This window comes from Colossoma macropomum, unplaced genomic scaffold (genome assembly GCF_904425465.1).
Source record: "Colossoma macropomum unplaced genomic scaffold, Colossoma_macropomum, whole genome shotgun sequence".
Lineage (NCBI taxonomy): Eukaryota > Metazoa > Chordata > Actinopteri > Characiformes > Serrasalmidae > Colossoma > Colossoma macropomum.
In genome coordinates, this window is record NW_023494806.1 from 19605458 (window position 1) to 19624612 (window position 19155).

At 36.3% G+C, this 19155-nt stretch overlaps 1 protein-coding gene across 4 annotated transcripts in view; it reads right to left on the reverse strand.

Moving 5' to 3' along the window:
* Positions 1 to 19155, reverse strand: part of hip1rb (huntingtin interacting protein 1 related b) — a 72654-nt gene that overhangs the window by 35873 nt on the left and 17626 nt on the right. For 2 of the 4 annotated variants that reach the window (XM_036598221.1, XM_036598222.1), the window contains exons 2-7: positions 7668 to 7731; positions 7357 to 7499; positions 6520 to 6576; positions 6315 to 6401; positions 5883 to 5959; positions 2532 to 2593 (exon numbers count right to left, since the gene is read on the reverse strand). In XM_036598221.1, coding sequence (XP_036454114.1) covers positions 2532 to 2593; positions 5883 to 5959; positions 6315 to 6401; positions 6520 to 6576; positions 7357 to 7499; positions 7668 to 7731 — 490 coding nt within the window. The remainder of the gene's footprint in view (positions 1 to 2531; positions 2594 to 5882; positions 5960 to 6314; positions 6402 to 6519; positions 6577 to 7356; positions 7500 to 7667; positions 7732 to 19155) is intronic. The other 2 variants (XM_036598223.1, XM_036598224.1) reach the window with 1 other exon arrangement.

A 19155-nucleotide genomic window follows, 5' to 3' on the forward strand; every position in this document is an offset into this window, starting at 1 on the left:
ATTTAAAATGGACTGAGGCAAAGTGGAAAAGTGCCCTGTGGTTCGACGAATCAACATTTGAAATTCTTTTTGGAAATCATGGACGCTGTGTCCTCCGGGATGAAGGCCACTCAGCTTGTTATCAGCGCACAGTTCAAAAGCCAGTATGATTCATGATTGTATAGGGGTGTATTAGTGCACATGGCATGGGTGACTTGCACATCTGTGAAGGCATCATTAATGCTGAATGATATGTACATGTTATGGCAACATTTGCTGCTATCCAAACGACATCTTTTTCAGGGAAAGTCTTTCAGAGTCTATCAAAACAACAGAAGTCGGTCTCCTCAGTTCCCAAATGCTTACAGAGCGTTGTTAAAAGAAGAGGTGATAAAACACAGTGGTAAACATGCCCCCATCCCAACTTTATTGGAATGTGTTGTTGGCATCAAATTCAAATGGGCATATATTTCAAAAAAACAAACAAAAAAAAAAACAATAATATTTCTCAGTTTCAACATTTGATTTGTTGTCTTTGTACTATTTTCAATAAAATACAGGGTTTAAATGATTTGCTTTTATTTACATTTTGCACACCATCCCAACTTTTTTGGAAATGGAGCAATTTGCCTGTCTATTGGTTGTTATATCGCAAATGAGTTGATGAGATACTACAAATGTAAGGAAAAGGTTCCACAAGATTGAAGACTGTAACAATACATGCAGTCATTAATGAAATCGGTTAAGTGAAAATCAATTACTTCTAACAGCCTAATGTGACAGCAGTAGCAGCTTGCTAGGTTATCAGGTGAGCAGAGGATGCTAAAGACGTTGCTCTTTTGCTGAATTAACATTAGTTATTCTGAGCACACTCTCCCTTCTCCTCTCAGCTGCACTGTTCTCTCATCTTTTTTCAATTTTGCAAAGTTGTGAACACAAACTGCAATGCTGTGGGCTAGTTAACCAACTAAGCTAGCAAGTCAACTAGTTGTAACACGTCTGATCCAATACCATTTATCACGCTTACACCCTGATTTAGAAAGCCCAATCATGTAAGATATCAGGGGCAGACTGCCAGGGGAGGATTAGTTCACATATTGATGATTGTGGCTGCAGTGTGCTCTAGTTTAGTCTTATGTGCTACTGGTCTGGACATTCCAACCGACAGGTCAGGCTACTGGCCAGACAATCTCCTGGTACCCCCAACGGGCTGTCTGAATCTGGGGGGAACTAACATAAAATAAATAATAATAATAATAATAATAAGAAGAAGAAGAAGAAGAAAGAAAGAAAGGAACTAAGGGCAGATCAGGGCGGGTCCCCCTTTGGCCCCAGTGAGAGTCCCATAGGCCCCAGTGCAACTGCCACCAGGGCCCCCCTCTAGTTATGACATTGATTACTATACTAAAGTACTTTCTATTTTTTTTTATTTGTTCGTTTTTATTATTAAATAAAAATAAATGTTTTTTAAATTATTATTTAAATTTAATGAAAACATCTTTAAACAAGGCAAAACAGAAAATTGCACTGGATACTTGAAAAATGTGGGTTTTTTTTTTTGTTAGTACTCATCCCATTTTATGATGCCCTTTACTACTCAAGTCTGTCTGTGAGCAGTTTTAGCTGTTCTTAACCACCACGTTTGACTGCAAAAACCCAGCACCCTATACGTCCTGTCTTTCATAATGGCCCTGACAGAACAAACAAGCTACACTGACAGAACAAACACTACACGGTCTGACATAGTGATTTTCACCCCTTCAGAGCACTCTTCTCCTCATCCTTAAAAAAAAAAAATCATATCCAACAATGTAACCATTGTACAGTATGCCACTAGCCAATGGAGACGCTGTCATGCTTTCCTCGTGCCAAACAACACAACTGATCAGAGCAACTCACTTTAGGATTATGGGTTATTAAATAAAAGCAATTGTTTAAAGCAATTTTGGAAATAAAAGTTAAAATCTCACTGACTTATGGTTTCAACAGGAGAGAACCATCACTTGCCAATCTCATTAGTTTAGGTAAGTCTACCCTGGCCAGTTAAAATATGATGGCTAAACATCAAATTCTCTGTGACTATTAGGAATGAGATTTTTGCTTCCAGAACCAGACTGTTTATCATAGGCAGGTGAATAGTGGGTAGAAAGTCAAAACACTGATTGTGTCTGAAGACCATGTGCAGATAAACTGGTAAACTGCTGTACGTTTTGCAAGGAAGATAACTTTGTGATTGTTAACCCATTTGTGCAGGTCATGCTTTATTAAAAATCACCATCTATTGACACAAGGCCATGATAGACAAATAGAATACTAATATAAAACAATGTACAAATTTTAACAATAAATAATCACCACAAATTTCTACAGAAATATCATCAGAAGTATAATCAGTTAGACTAACAGAAGATGGCCTAAAACAGGATCTGGCTGGTATATTATGAAATGTAGAAACATCACAAGTCTGGAATGTACAGTGCTGTACATGAACTTCCTGTTTACCATGTTTTCAAGGAGACTGATCCTTAAAACAATGGTGCAAAGACACTTACCTGACTCTGCAAGCCGAAGCTCTACATCCATGTAATCAAACACCTCAACAGTGAGCTGGAACCTGAGTACCAAGAAACAAGACAAAAGCAGCTATGTCACACTTTGAATTAACATTTTGTCGGTGTCTTCTGTTGTAATTAGATTCATTATCAAATGTGCCCAATATTGTTTGTGCCCCATTCAACATCAAAAATTAACAATAGGAAAAAAAACACTGTAAAAATGACCTTATCACATGACTACTGGGGAACAAGTGTAACTGGTTGGGCAAGGTCTGGGATTGTCTAAAGGGTGTATGAATAGAAGCTTTTTGAGTGCAACCGAGATGATCAAACCCAAAGCACAGATAGCACAACAAATGTCAGTGGAGCCGAAAAGCAAAGATCTCAGACATTATTGCATTTTAACAATCAATATTAACGTTTGCGAAATATTTTTCCTTAATTCATGACATCTTAAATTAAATTTCAAATGAGCAGACCTTTAAGCCTAGAAAATAAAAATAAAACAAGAAATAGAACTCATTCTACACTGTGAGCAACAACATGGCCCAATTAAATTGGGACACAATTTTCTAGTTGTAAATCAAACAATTTGAGTATTTTTCTTGAAATTCAATCTGAAGGCAAATACCAAAGAAGGCACTTCATGGAGTTTTCTGGAGAAAAAATGCCTATGTAATGTAATGTCAACAGACAAGTTCAGTGCAAAAGCAAGCTAGGGGTGAATGAAGCTCAGAATCCATGTCCATGAGACATAACAAAGGCCAGGGGGTCAACAATGTAAACCAGTGCATGTTTCCCATTGGTTTACCACTTTCATAAAACATTGTAAGGTCTGTTCTAGTTACATAATTAATATGAAACTAGCTTAGCCAATTTGAAAACAGGGCACCTTTGATTTAAAACTAGGAGTGCTGAATATGAAATCCCTCACATCTTATGCAGTCAGTGTAAAATAAATTATTACTCATAAGGCTTTTAACTGCTCTATGTCTCTCAGAAACCTTGAATAACCTTTCAGTCAGCATTCAGGACTCACAAACAGTCTCAATTTTTAAGTCTAGACTGAAAGCTGTCTTGTTTAGTCAAGGCTTTGGTAAGTATGTTTACTTGTTATGTAAAAGGTGCCAATTCAGGGGTCCATGAATTAGGGCGAGCCGAGATCGGTGCCATCATCTTGTTGCTCTCATGCACTCACTCCGGTTTGTTGACAGTGGAGCAGAGGGATGCTAATATCTTAGGGAGCCTGTTCTGCTTATTGTTTAAGCTATCATAGCTAGGCTGTTTTCTCTGCTTGCACTCTTAATTACATGTGTGCTGTCCTGCAGAAAACCTTCACTTGGTAAAGTTTGGATTTTTGAATTTCCTTAAAAATCAAACATACCACATTTTATGATCTCAATCAGAAACCAAGTTCTGACATTTAAAAGTCTACGTTCTCTGAAAATCCAAAAATCCTGTTTAAAGGTTCCACTCTACACCATTTTTTTCCATATTCTGTTTTATCAAGAGGGAGTAGGGCTCTTGCATGGGTTCCCCTTTTCAGTGTTAGTCCCTCTCAAAGTTTCTTTCTTTTGCTCTTAGGGAATTTTTCTTTGCCACAGTCGCCATGGGCTTGTTCATGGGAGCTTGGAACCTGATTTTTCGGTAAAGTTGCTTTGCAATAATGCCTGTTGTAAAAAGCGCTATATATAAACTTTGACTTTGACATGTATGCACACACACTCACACGAACATCATTCTTCCTTTGTAGACACTCTGTTTGTTAGTGATTCTTTCAACTATTACTTAGTGCTGCAATAACCTAAACCTTGCTGGTACTGATTTGTGAATTCAGATTTCATTCTCCACTCCGAAATAATAGGCTTCAGAGCTTTATTTTCTAAAACGAATAACCTTCAAATTGACCAGGCTGATTTGTGATTTCAAATTTTCACAGTCCTGATTTTGTCTGTCAGTGGCTCCAATTGACCATAAATAGGGAGAATGAAAGTATGTGAAAAATAGTTTTTTTTGTTTGTTTCTTTGTTGTTGTTTTGTTGGGGGTTTTTTGTGTGTGAAAGGATATTTATACCATCAAAACCTCTGAAAATATCATTGGTGTAAGCAGAGCTCAATGTATGAAACTTCAAAAACAGAGCTCTGCATATTTAATTGCTTCATACAGCTCAAGGTATGCAGCTATCCCTTGGCATGTAAAACTTGTGCATTAAAAAACTGACAATCAGTGATGAGAACATGGTTTATTTGTGTAATGCTTCACAGTTCTGTTTTTATCTGCTAGTAATTCATGGGTAAGTCATTGCAAAATGAAGTTATAGAACATTTCCTTTTTATTTTTTAAGGCTCACTCACCACTCATAAGACTCGTCTGAGTGCCAATGGTAAGTATCTGTTTCCTTTAGTCTTAGTCCACATGACTAATCAAGGCAAATACTGACTCTGGTCTAGCTCTGTATTCAAAACAGTTATTAACAGAAGTATTTACTCCTGTGTCTCCTTACTTACTACAATAATGTTTAATCATTAATAACTGCATTGCACAAAACCTGCTGTTCAGAATTGTCACATTTTGGCCAAGCTAGGCTGGGACTTGAGAACTCTACAATTAAACAATGCTCCAGTATCCTGTGACCTCCCGACTCTTTTCTTTTGACAAGGACAAAGATTTACAACAAAGCTGAAAAAAAAAGTTTTTTTCTTCTGACTTGCAAATAAATCCACAGAGTTTGACTAATTTGACTGCATTTTAAGGCAAAATTTCAAATTTTAATTTTTTTAAACCAAATATTAACACAGTAATGTTTATAATTTCAAAAACATCCAGAGGGATGAAAGCAGGCTCAAATAACTAAGCTGATTAGTGAGTTTTTCACAATCCTGTGATTACCTGTCATTGATCAAATGGAATGCTTTTATACAATGAAGCTGCAAGAATCACTGAGTTACATCAGACATCGGTTATATCAGTCCTGAATCACTAACCGCATGGTCACTTGCACACAGATTTATTTGAATGATAACCTGACCATCTTTAATATTTTTTTCTGTGAAAGTGTGAGAAAAACAAATCATGAATGTCATCAACAGCCTATAATGCTATAACTGGCACTTCACTTAGCCTATATAACAAAAAACACACACACACACAAACAGAAAACAAACAAACAAACAGACAAAAAAAACACTGAGCTCTGACTAGGGAATACAGAAGGGAAAAACTTCTGTCGGTGTTCAACGTATGTTACAATTTTGTGACCAATACATCTTTACAAAGGTGTTTGTGTTTGCCCACAAGATTTATGTATGACAACATAGGGCATAACAGTAAAATGAGGTATGACATACACATTGTTGATATCTGTTCCTGCGGTGCGCTCCAGGACTTCATCTGTGGCTTCCAGGTTGGGTGGGATATCTGGATGCTACAAAAAGACAACAGAAGAGGAATTTTACTGTTCTCTTGGAGTCTCTCTTTGTTCCTATCGTTACCCCCACAGAGCCTACTCTTTGTAAATGTTTCATAGACAAGACTTTCTGAAGTTTTGCCTCAAAATGTCATTTCAAGTTGGCTTTAAAAACCAACCAGCATTTTCTCTTGATTGTATTCAAATATTACAAAGTGGGGTTCAAAACAAAGATGCTCTAGGCCTACGAATACTGTAGATGGCAAGTTTGAAAAATAAAACCCTTTAGAATTTATACTATGCAAATATTTCTACAAAAATGTATTCTTCAAACTGGCACCAAGGAATCCAAATCTACATCTACAGCTCTCACCTTGGTATGAAATTCCATCTTGGAGCAGAGGAGCTTGGTATACAGTGCAACAAGTTGGCCATATCCATATCTATCCCTGAGGTTTCCCTAGAGACAATACTGAATAATCACTAAAAGGACATTAATATGTCACTTAATAAGAAAAGAGGAAACATGTTTTAAACAATAATTTAGGTAATAACCCTTGTGGCATTCTTTAACTTACCCATAGTATTCCTGTCTCAGCAATGTTACTGTAATATCTCATGCAGTCTTGCAAGCTCTGTTGAAGTAATTAAGAGTCAATATAGCTGCTCAGGAAACCTTTGGATGCTATTATCAGAATACCATGTTCTCTCTGTTCAACAAAAACTCACAGAAAAGGGCACTTATTCAGCACTAAAGAAGATTTAGGATCTATTGCCAAAGCCTCATTATGAAGAACAGAGGATTCAGCAAATCCAGAATACTAGTTAAGCAAGAAAGACTGTCTCACATTTATTAAAGTTAGCGCTCTGATACAGATGTTTAGCTTTGATTTGATGAATTTCAATAGAGTTAAATTATAAACTTCCCATTCATGCCCAAGTTAATACGCATAAATTTAGCCATACTAGTGAAGTACTTCTTTAAATTACTGTTTTATATCAAAATAAAGCATCCCTTTCTAAGATTTATGATCTCAAAATTAACATTCTGATAAAAAAAAGAAATTAATCATCTTTGAACGATATTAGGAGCTGTCAGACACTGCTGATACTTTCCATACTGTTCATTAATAATCTATGAAATCTACTAGTAATTACAGCTAGATCATACACACATATATAAGATTTACAAAGATATCTATAACCAGTGACTCATTATATCTTAAAAGTAAGTTAGCAGAGTGAGATAAAACACAGTTAATTATGATGTAACAAATTTTAAAGAAATACTGAATATTGTAAAATGTAGTGGATTGAAAAAATACATAAAAAGAAACATGCATCAATTCATGTCATAGAAAATGTAATGGATTAATTAATGTTATAGAAAAATGACAAATGCAGAAAACACTTACATTTGGGTGACCATCACGGAGAACTTTATGCAAAACGTGGCAAAACTTCCAACTAAGAATAGCACTACTGGACAAAGGTAGACCAATAGCATAAGACCAGAAAGTGTACGCCCCCTTTTCCCGGTGGGTTCCCAAGATAATTCCTGAACTCAGAGTCAAGGACCATAGAACATAACATAATAGATATAAAAATGAAATGTCAGTTTCAAGTTACCTTTATCAATTTACATAAGTCAGTACACTGATAAATAAGTATAGTGCTTTATTAAATGAGAACAAGAATTCAGGGTGAAGACGCATCTGAAGGATACTGCGGGCATGCTTCTCCTTTACTGGTGTCTCAGTGGAGTTAATAGCTTTACTGATGCTGCTGAGCTGATGGAAAGAGGGAAAATATGAACACTAATACAATCGAATAGCATACTGTACACAAAACTGCATACTGCATACCATTCAGTGCATTTTAGCACACAGAGCAAAGCCAAGTCTTAAAATTGTTTAAAAAGACCACTGTGCAAGCTAACATCGTGGAAATGTTTTTTGTGCTTCAGTCCACATACCCAGAAAAAGACTGTTACGTTCTACCTCGTTCAACCTAATCTGCCAATAAAGAACTGTTTTTTTTTAAGAGAAACAAAAACCTATGGATTCAACAGCTTAAGATAGGTGCCCCTATTCTGTACATTCATGCTAATCTTAGAAAAGCATAGTTTCTTACACATCTTATATTTATTTTTTTCAGTAAGCTTGGCACTTTTTGCAAATAAAAAAACAAAAATTCATTTTTTTTGTTATTATTGAAGTAGTAACTTATTCTCCAGTCACAAGGAAATCGTTTGACAGGTGAGGTATCCTATTAATAACAGCACATGAATATTTTGTTACATAACAGTGTCATATATTGTCTACCATATGTAAAAAACCTTATTTTTCCCTGTAGGTTGAGGATGCTACATTTAGCATATAATGAACTATAGGTTGTAGCATAAAGGACTTGAATATGGATTGAAAAGACTGGGTAACACCGAGTTAATTAATTCTGGCTGTGGTAAAGATGCGCATCAGCCCTGGTCAATAACAAAGTCCCTGTTTTCCCATTTAAATGTAACTGCAATTTCCATGATGACAAGTTAAATAATTAAGTTACTGTACTTGAGTATTCAGGGGCATTTTCTCTTACACAGATAAGTTGTTTTTATTTCATTGATACTTTATTAATACTTCATCCTCCATTGTGACAGTTTTTGTTTCTATTACAATTTGGTTAGCCTTCAGATATCAGAACATAGCTTGCATTATTAGAGCAAATAGACTTTTTTGATTTTGCAGTAGTTTTGAGAAAGTGTAAGAAAGCATATCAGTATCAAAATGACAGCGAAAATGTAATATGCAAAAAGGCTACATAGTCCCAAGTTTGAATGTAAAGTTTCCACTCAATGCAAGTTTGGGCACAAAATGAAAATTCAAATTCAATAATTCCATTTAACATTTGCCATTTGGTGCACTAGTAATGAATTTCATTTACACAGACATTTAGATGCTTTATAAACAGCTTTAAGTTCCAGAACTTCATATTCATGCCTCATGTGATTATGCAATAATGGTGTCAAAAATAATGATTAAAATGTAATTTATTTGCATTTGCACTCTCTAACAATGTTTTTGAAATTGCATTATCAAAGTGAACACCAAGCTAGAAAGAAATATTAAAATTCAAATGTAAAAAGGAAACAGCAGCTCTCTTCACAATTACATATTGTCACCTACTGTGCTCATTCGGTGTCAAATTGCCTTTGAAAATGCATTGACCAGACTGCATTTTTATTTCTTTCATTTCTTCCCAACCTGTCAATCATCACGTCAGAGCAGGACCAACAGCATGCGCAACGAAAAAGATTTTATCTGGACCACTTCGGCCAATCTTACATTAGAAGATGGAGTGAAACAGAGCAATATATCCACTTGTGACAGTTACTAGGTTTTTATACATGGTCCTTCAACAATATTTAGTCAAACGTATTGCAAATTTTTCTGATTTAGTAAGTGGTCATGGGTCAAAATTACTGTCGGCGTTAGCCGGCCATAGGCTACAGACTAAAGATTAATCCAGCATTAAGGTCCATCTTCTAACATACACAGTAAGGCCTAATCCCATTTCTTATTTTTAACCCCTACCCCTTGTTTTCGAGTGTCATCATGCCCCTTGGAGTTACGAGGGGTAGGGGTTAAAATCTTCCCTATAAAATGGGACAAACCTCAAATAAAAAAAGAACATTACTTCATTAACAGGCTACTGGTGGGGCTCTATAGGCGACCCTTCCAGTCTGCAGTGAAAGCAGAGGAGGTTAAAGTTCAGCAACCTTGTTACTGGGCTTTAGTTACATAAGTTTATATTTAGTTACAGTTACATATGCCTTCAAAGGGGCAAATATTTATTATTGCTCACCCCTAATTCTTCGGTAATATGAAGCTGAAGTCAGCTATTTGCCAGCTTCTTGTTAGAATTTTCTCGTTCCACCTAAAATTTAAGTTTGAACAGGAAATTTAGCTAGCTTGCTACAGAGACATCAGCATACTATTAGTGATTTTTTATGCCTGTTATGAAGACAAGGACCATAATACATTGAAACAACATTAAATTAAGATAAAACAGTGGTTACTGGAATTTTTTAACACAGAAAATACTAACAATTGTGGGTTTCTTTGTTCGCTTGTGCAGCCATCTTGCCGTTTTTTTCCCCCTCATAACACTCTGTTTGGAGTGTGCCGCTGAATAACTTGTAGCCCTAACACTTCACCCTACCCCTCTATTTCAACAAAGAAAGAAACAGAGGGGTAGGACTGAGTGGTAGAGGAGAGGGGTGAAAGGGGATTGGGCTTAAGATTTAGAAATATTGCTGTATTCCATTTTATCTGTTACCAAAAATGTACACAAAGTGCTGCAAGGATAAGTGTTTAACCTGATCTAGCATTTAGTTTATGAAGGCCTTGCAGGTGTTGAAGTGTGCTGAATTCTGCAGTGTTTTGGCCTGTCAGGACTGGATCCTGACACGTGTGATGTAACTGCTGCACTGTTTAAAATGGACTGGAAAATTTGAAAAAGTAGCTGGTAAGAAGGAAGCCAAGTCTCGTTTTTATCAACCAGGATTTTACACATTAATGACCACTGTTCTTGTTGTCTCAGTAGAGGGGGCAGATAAACGTATGGCCCTTCTGCGATAGTGGAGAGCAAAACTATGGCTGCTGTAGAGCACAACAAGACAGACCATACATGTTCGACTTTTTAAGCTTGCTAAAGACCATACACAGTCACAAAATTATGAGCATATGCAAGCTAATCACATCATTACACAGCAATGCTTAGTTTAAAAACATTGTAATTCATTAACAATTCGTTGTAATTAAGTTATCAGTGGTAAATGTTTATATATAGCAACCCTCTAGATTAGGCACAGACATTTGAAGCTCATAAAAGACGTTTAGGTAAAACTATTTACTTTGGATAGTGAGTCCTTCAGTAAAGATTTAAATTTAAAGCTTATCTCTGTACATTAGTGGAGTATTACCTATTAGCTTAGACATATGCCCAACAATATGACATTACATCACTGTCACTGGGGCCAGTCGTGGGCTGGAGGTTAGGGAACCAGCCTTGTGACCAGAAGGTTGCCGGTTTGATCCCCTGAGCTGATAGTACGTGGCTTAAGTGCCCTTGCACTTGTCCAGCAATGAATTTATAGTCTACCTGTGTAACTTGAATGAGGTTTTCATAGGGAAAGCTTAAAGCTTTAAAACAGAACAATAAAATAAAAAGCCTAAAGACGAGACAGGGTGTGTGGAGTCAAGACAACTTAAACAATATAACTGCAATGGAATACGGTACAATTACGTACCCTTGAGGGTGCTACACCAGTGGCAAGAGAGGTACCGCCCCAGTGACAGTTTACTACCATTTTTTGTGAGAGTGTAGTAAAGATGCCACAGAGCGTAGAGATGCCCCCTATGGATAATATTCAGTAGGGATGGGTATCGTTAGGATTTTATTGATACAGATATCAATACAGACACTTAACAGTACTCTAATTGATGTGAAAAGGTTATGATCATTTCCCTACAGTTAAAAATATTAACAACCATAAGCAGTACAAAACTAGTTATCCCTGGTTGTCAGGACAGCTTACACTAAGCTCAAACTTAGGCTACCTACCTAGCTTAATATTACTACTTCCTGCTGGTAAGCTGATTTAATAATTTAATGATTTAATTATGATTGTAATTATTCTTTTAATGCTGGAAACATTTTTTATGAGAATATTTAGACCATCAAACTGTCTGACTTGTCCAAGTTGGCTTCCTATCTGCTAGTTTCTTGTTCGAATTTTTCCATTCCACCTTATATGGTGCAGCAGTTAATATAAAGCCTGAAGACCCCGCATATACACTGTTGCACCCTTAAAAGGTGGAAAGGGAAAATTCAAACAAGAAGCAGGAGAATAAGAAGCTGCCCATCCTGTGCAGTCTGAAGCTGTTGATTCTTCTGCCTTGATCGGGTGCCCACTGCTCGCCAGCCTTCTGGACTGGTTTGACCACTAGGGAGCTTCTCACTGTACAACACTGTGCAAACCTCACCTGAGTGAATTGACCTTTCTGATGCTGCTGCTGCTGCACAGACTCAGACTATTTAATTGTAACCATTGCTTCACCTGTTTTTCCCCATTTCTGTATTTTAATATTTTATACAAATATTGTTTTCTATCCGGTGTCGACCAGAGGAGGATAGTTTCCTTTCAAGGTTTCTTCCTCTTGCTTTTAGGGAGTTTTTCCCTGCCACCATCACCATTGGCTTGCTCATGGGGGCTTGGACCCCGATTTTTCTGTAAAGCTGCTTTGTAAAAAGCGCTATATAAATAAACCTTGACTTGACTTGAGCTTTGAAGTTTAGTGCTAATAGAATTTTTAAATAAGTTGATTTAAGCTACCAGTCTATCTCACCTAGTTTTACATAGGGATTTACCTTTCACTACCTATAAATATACTTTGACAAGGCAAACACAATTCTGAGGACATAGGTGGAGCAGTGGCTTTGCTAAAGCAAACACGCCACACTACTTCAGATTTATACAATGTTGTATTTGTACGTGTTTTATGAGCTGGCTGAAAACCAGTGTGTAACAACTCCTTGACATGCAACTACTGTTTTGTATTTAGCTGTTTGTCATGAAATTAGTAAAGTGAGCCCACATTTTTGAATGTCTGACCCTTTCAGTCTTGACTGGAAAGCACAGAATGACACTTGGCATTCAAAATGGTTAAAGTAGTCAGAGGTATTTAAGTGCTTTGTCACACGGAGTAGAGCACCCCTCCCACTGATCCAACCATTACCATCTATGCTATGTAGAATGAGTTAAAGTTACATGAATACTGTTACATGAATACCGACAGCAGCACAGTTTTTCCAGGAGTTTATCAATATTTCAGGAACTGACTAGTCAGGAGCTGGTACCAATTTTGGTACCGGTTCTCAATATCCATCCCTAATATTCAGCCTTATAACATGAGTGTGTCTGTGTTCCAAAGAGCCCACTACATTTTGCTCACAAACCTGACTGTGCCCAACAGTATAAGTAGTATTACTTACAGAGCCGGTCGGCTCTTTACACCCAATTACGTAAGGGCCCTGCCTCAAAGCTGTTTATCATTTACATTTTGGATGAGAGGATGAACTACCCATCTGGTCACGGATATAGAAAAAGAAAAAAAAAAAGAGAATGAATTTCATGAACAGCAATCAGATGAACTTGTGTTCCCTGTTCTCCAAGTGTGATGTCAGCATATAACAGTAACATTTAACAAATAAAAGAAACAAATTAAATGTGACGTGCTGTCTGGGCAGTGCATCTCTCTCTAGTCTGTCTTGCAGGGCTGTATTCTGTGACTTTCCGTGGCTGACAAAATTGAGAGTGAAATGAACGCCAACTGGCAACAGTGTTTACAATAGTGAATAGTGAGGACAACTGAAAAGATCAGTGGGGTCTCTCTTTCCTCCATCACTGACATTTAAACCACGCGCTTCATTCGAAAAGCCACTAGCATTGTGACTGACCCCACACATCCCTCACACGAGCTGTTCTCTCTTCTGCCATCTGGAATAAGGTACCACAGTATCTGGGCCCTCACAGCCAGACTGTGCAACAGTTTCTTTCCATAGTCTTGGAGGAATGTTTTGTTTCACTGTGTACTTGTACTTAGCTGAAATGACAATAAAGCCTTGACTTGACAAACCACTGTTTGATACAGATAACCCATTGCGCGTAAACATGTTCATATGCGCCTGTACAAAATGAAACTTGCAGCAGCAACCTCTGTGGAGACCAGTCCAGATAATGTATCGGCTTGATGGCACACTCCTCATAGGAGTAGATCATTTTAAAACAAAAAAAATCATTATCTAGTCTCTCAGCCAAGCTTTAGTTACAACTCTGGACTAATGCAAAATGGAAAGTAATGGATTGCCCTGACTGTTGATTAATTATTGAATTTGAAATGCTAATTAGATGGGCATACTGGGCAGTATGAATGCACATCTCTCAGCAAAAAAAAAAACATCAATTATTCAGCCTAGCCACAGTATAAATAGTATTTTATATCTGAAAATGTATAAAAGCCTTGCAAAATGGTAACACAGTAATAATACAGTGGTACAGGGATATTTTTAGAGTTCTACCCCTACAGAGATTAACTGCAAGGCTGAAGGGAAGTAATATTTACATGAAAAGATTTGGTCCCCATTACTGAATTACCTCTCTGAAATGTTGGAGTAGTGTCATCCCTTACAGACATTTTGAAATTGAATTGTCTTTATACTTTGTTATTGCTCTGAGCTGTTTCTTGATTCACATTTATATTTAATAAGCAATAAGCATTGTATTCTTTATTTTTGTTATTTTACTTCCATTTTTATACTTTTTAGAATATAAGAAAAGCTCTGTTTTTTTCTTATTTATTTCTATATTGTATGTGTAATTCCTGTTTTTTTAACTCACAAATTAAAAAAAAAAACAAACAAACAAAAAAAAAAACTAATGTAATTTAAAGAAAATGTATGAAAAGGAAATCTGAGCCAGTCTGGTGAAGCTGATGGATTTAATAATAGTATCATCTGTAATTTTTCAGGTGCTTTGCCTTAGTTTGTCAGTAGAGGAGTAAATATTGCTTGATTGAAAATTAATTGTTTGTTTACACCTCATTCCATTCTGTATAAGTCTACATTTTCTCAGGCCGACAGATGGAGCAAACTGTTTTAAAGGAGAGAGGATTGTAGTGAGAACACTGGGGTGTCAGGTGACTGTGTGGCAATTGCAAATGGTTTCCATGACTCATGGGGTCCATGGCAGAAAAAAGTGCATCACACAATAGGATAAAATGTAGTGCAATGATTATACATGATTAGAACGTTTTTTACTTTTACTGACCAGTTGTCTGATCAGTGATCAGTTCAACACAATAGTATTAAAAACCACCTGGAAATAAAGTTCTTCTGATACCTACTCACGGCCAAGAAAACAGGATCAAAAACAAGGTAATAAATAATATCAAATATTACACATTAAAAATTGTTAACACAATGACTTAAGGGTCTTTAAAAGGCTACATTACTGCTACACTGTCTCTTCTGTGTAATACAAACTGTGATGTACTAGTAAAATGTGTAGTATTTTCTGAACAGCCTAACTGGGGTTAGTTGAATTATTAAAATTAAAACAATGTTTTAAAAATATGAATAGGTGAACATGCTTTTGGAAACGACTTCTCTCCTGAAATTTCTCCAGCAGGGTGCACTATTAGCGCACAAATCACCATAAATCTGCACCAGAAGAAGTTCATAAATGCATGTGTGTGCGGGAACATCAATTAAAAAGACAACTGAAGTAGTTTTCAAAAGCTGCTGAGTTTCTCAATATTACATTACTTAATATGTGGTTTTATTAAAGACTACTTTCATTAAAACATTTATGTTCAAAAAAGCATAAATACTTTAAAAAAATAATAGAAAACAGGTTTAAGCCACAGCATGGATTTTTGTTTTTGTTTTTTTTGTTGGGGGGGGTTATAATCAATAACCACATATTTTAAATAGAAAATATCACGCAAATTAGACTGTCAAAATATTTATTATCTTAAATTTAAAGGTGCCACGGGTTCTTTTTGGACAAATTAATCTACCAGTTAGGAGTGTACTCAATTACTATTTACTAAGTACTTAATCAGTAGCCAAGTAATGAACCATGCTAAATGAACAGTTAACTAATGTTTAAATAGTGAGAAAGTAATTAAATTAGTAAATTTAACCATTTACCAACATAAGCAACATAGAAGAAGAGGGAGTGAAAGTAGGGGTTCTGCACAAAAGATAAACTTCAGGGGACCAATGCCTGACAGTTGAGCTTAAGAACGGAATTGGATGAGTGCCACATGCTGGCACAAAGTCTGTGACAGATGGCCAGTGAGCACTGTGGCTTTTGGCCAATCTTCATGATGAATTGAGAGAGTTAGCAAGAGAAAGACAAAGAGAGAGCAAGCATATGAAAGAGACTACACCATATGTAAAACAAAGTTAAAAGGGCAATAAATAATAATTTCCAATCGTCCTTTCTTTATTTGACAGCGTCACTCAAAAGTTACTGGTAACTATAAGAAATAACTGACACAGCTGTTATCATAACCAGTTGAGACAGTAACAGTTATCTGTTCAAGTAACACACGACAGCTACCAAATACACCTAGCAATGTTACATAATGTTTGTTTAAGATTGAGATATTTCTGAAAGTAAATCATTTCCTGTCTGCTATATTGCTATCACTTGCAGTTGACGCTGATGTTACTGAGAAAGTGTCAGACTGATATTTACTCTTCCTGAAGGGGTACCAAGCACAATTATATCAATAATAAGTGTTGCAGATTGGAAACTAGAGTTGTATGAATGCATATTTATACTTTTAAAAAATATACAATGCACGCACAGACTCCTTTCTCCTTCTCCTTTTTTTCCCTTACATGGTCAATTTTTACTTGCTGCCAACTTCCTGCTTCTAAAGAGCAGCAACGATCCTCCATGATAATTTTTTCCATTCAGTATTTGGCAACACGCAATAACCTTTCACAAAGTGACTAGCAAAGCTTTCACAACTTTAACCAACGAGCATGCAAATCTTTTTCTTCTACTGCAATTTTTCCCCATGTTGTCACATGATCTAAACATGCCATCGCCCATGTGTGTACCTACTCTTGGTCAGAGGTGGATAGTAACACGCTACATTTACTCTGTTACAATTACTTAAGTAACTTTTTAAACAAATTGTACTTTTAAGAGTTGTTTTAAAAGAGATTACTTTATACTTTTACTTGAGTACATTTGCGAGGTCAAAAATGTACTTTTACTCCGTTATATTCATCTACGTTCCTTACGTTACATTGGTAAATAATTTTTAATTCAATGCACATTTTGTTTGCTTTGTTCATACGCATCTTAAATCGCTCCCTTCACCAATCAAAATCATCTTACGCAAGTCTGTTCACCAATCAAAAGCATCTTACGTGACTTCATTTGACCAATCAAACCCATATGTATAGCACTCAAATGTATACTGAAAACTACAGGTACCTAGTCGTTAACAGCCGTGGGCTCTGTGGAATCACTGATTACAGCTCGTTGCTGGACTGCGATGGCTCAAACAGACGACACTGTGGAAGGAGAGCATCCTTGACCTCATATGCGACAATGTGTTCTCAACAGGCTACCAAAACCAATAGTGTCATGCGCTGCCTTCTCTGCCAGCCTAAAAACATGAACCTTTCAGCTTTCAAGAACTCAACATCCAACTTGAGAAAACATGTTGCGGTAAGTAATGGTGATGATGTTAAAAGTTGTTTTATTTTAGCAGTGATTATATTAGTAATGTTAATAGTGACCACTGCATACAAAATAATCTTGTATTTTAGTTCACTTCTTGAGTGAGCTAAGTTTGCCAATGCTTTCTCTAGCTGGCATTTTTTTTTTTTTTAAATGGGCCTTTGTAATGAGTCTACGGAGCCCCGTAGGGGTCACTAACAAGAAAAAATTGAGAGGAGGAAAATCTGTCCCCGCAGTTTAGTGATCCGTATTCTCAGTTTTCAAACTGTGCCCACGGATTTGTAAACTGTACTCTCGGTTAGCAAAACTGTACCGACGGATTTGTAAACTGTGTAAAGCACACGCTGCCTCCCACAGCTAACGTTACGGTACAGGCCACATTTATGAGATATTTTGAGAAACTGGAGAATTTTGTGACATTTCTGAAACAGGTCAGGCAACTGGACAACACAACTGTGTCAACCTTTCATGATGAAAAGATAAATATAAGCAAGTAACGTTAACGTGACAAGGTGTTTAAAGACATTACACGCAAGAATGCAATTTTACCAGCACTGATGCATTTCAGTCAACATAAATTTCAAGTTAAGACTGCAAGAAAAGTCAAGAGTACATATATTATATTGCATTTTGCATTTGTTTCAGAAACTGTTTGCAAAATGGGAGTGATGGGAGTAAAATGATTGAAGATAACATTTTTTGTTCACCTGGCATATAAAAGGCAGAGCGTAAGATCCAAGAGTTTGAACTTACTGTAGGTTTTGTGGATCTTTAATTACTTTATTCATTTTATGTTCTTAAATATTGAATTTATTATTATCTGTTGTTTTAAAAGGGTATAGGAATTGGTCCTTATTTGAGTTTGCACATGGCTAATTTACATTTTGTTTATTGTATTACAATAGTTTGAAAGGAAAATATGTTTTGGACATTCTTGATTTGGTGTTTGTATGTGACAAGTAAGGCTATGATTTTGCAGTTCTATTACGATTATTAAATGAAACTGGCGAAGTAACTCTGTACTTATGTAGTCTTTTTGCTAAATACTTTCTTACTTTTACTTAAGTAACAATTTTAATGACTACTTTTACTTGTACTTCAGTAATCATTATTTTAAAGTAACAATACTTTTACTTGAGTTCAGTTTTTGGCTACTCTACCCACCTCTGCTCTTGGTGCCTTTATGATAAAATGGTTCTTACAAGCCTACAAAGTACTGAGTCTTCATCACAGGCGAGTCTGTCATGAAAGAAATTTAAAGACCGTGACAAATCACTTTTATGCACAGCATCTTTTTTTTTTCTTTTTTTTTAGGTTGTAAACATCAAACTAGCAAGGTTAGGTTAAAGGAATCTGGGAGGGGATGACTATTTCCCAGATCCCATAATTAAATTACTTCTCACTATTCTGTTATGTATGTTATTCAACTGTCCTAGACATCGAAATAAGCAGTGATTTGAGCATATGAATCAGTTCCAGCTGTGATGAAACAAGCACCTGCACACTAGTCCCTTATTTACCATCATTTACAAATGGCTCCCCTGCTCTTCAACTTACCTTACATACATATGCATATAATTTATAGGAAACACTAATTCACGCAGATGTTGAAACTGTGAGTCAACATCCACTACAGCCAGTTGACAAAATACCCGTTCATCTCAGGCCTCTGACCAGTGCCACTGGAAGAGAGTTTCTCAGGCATGTGACCCATCCATTCTGTTAACTTTATTTAGGGGATCTTCATTTAAAAAAAAAAAAAAAATCACAGCCACTTACAATTTCCATGCCCCTGTCGTCTTGTAGTGAAGCTTTCATGTCATTTGATTCACATGCTTGACGGCAGTCCCTTCATAACTTAGAACAAAAATGTTTTTCTACAACAGCA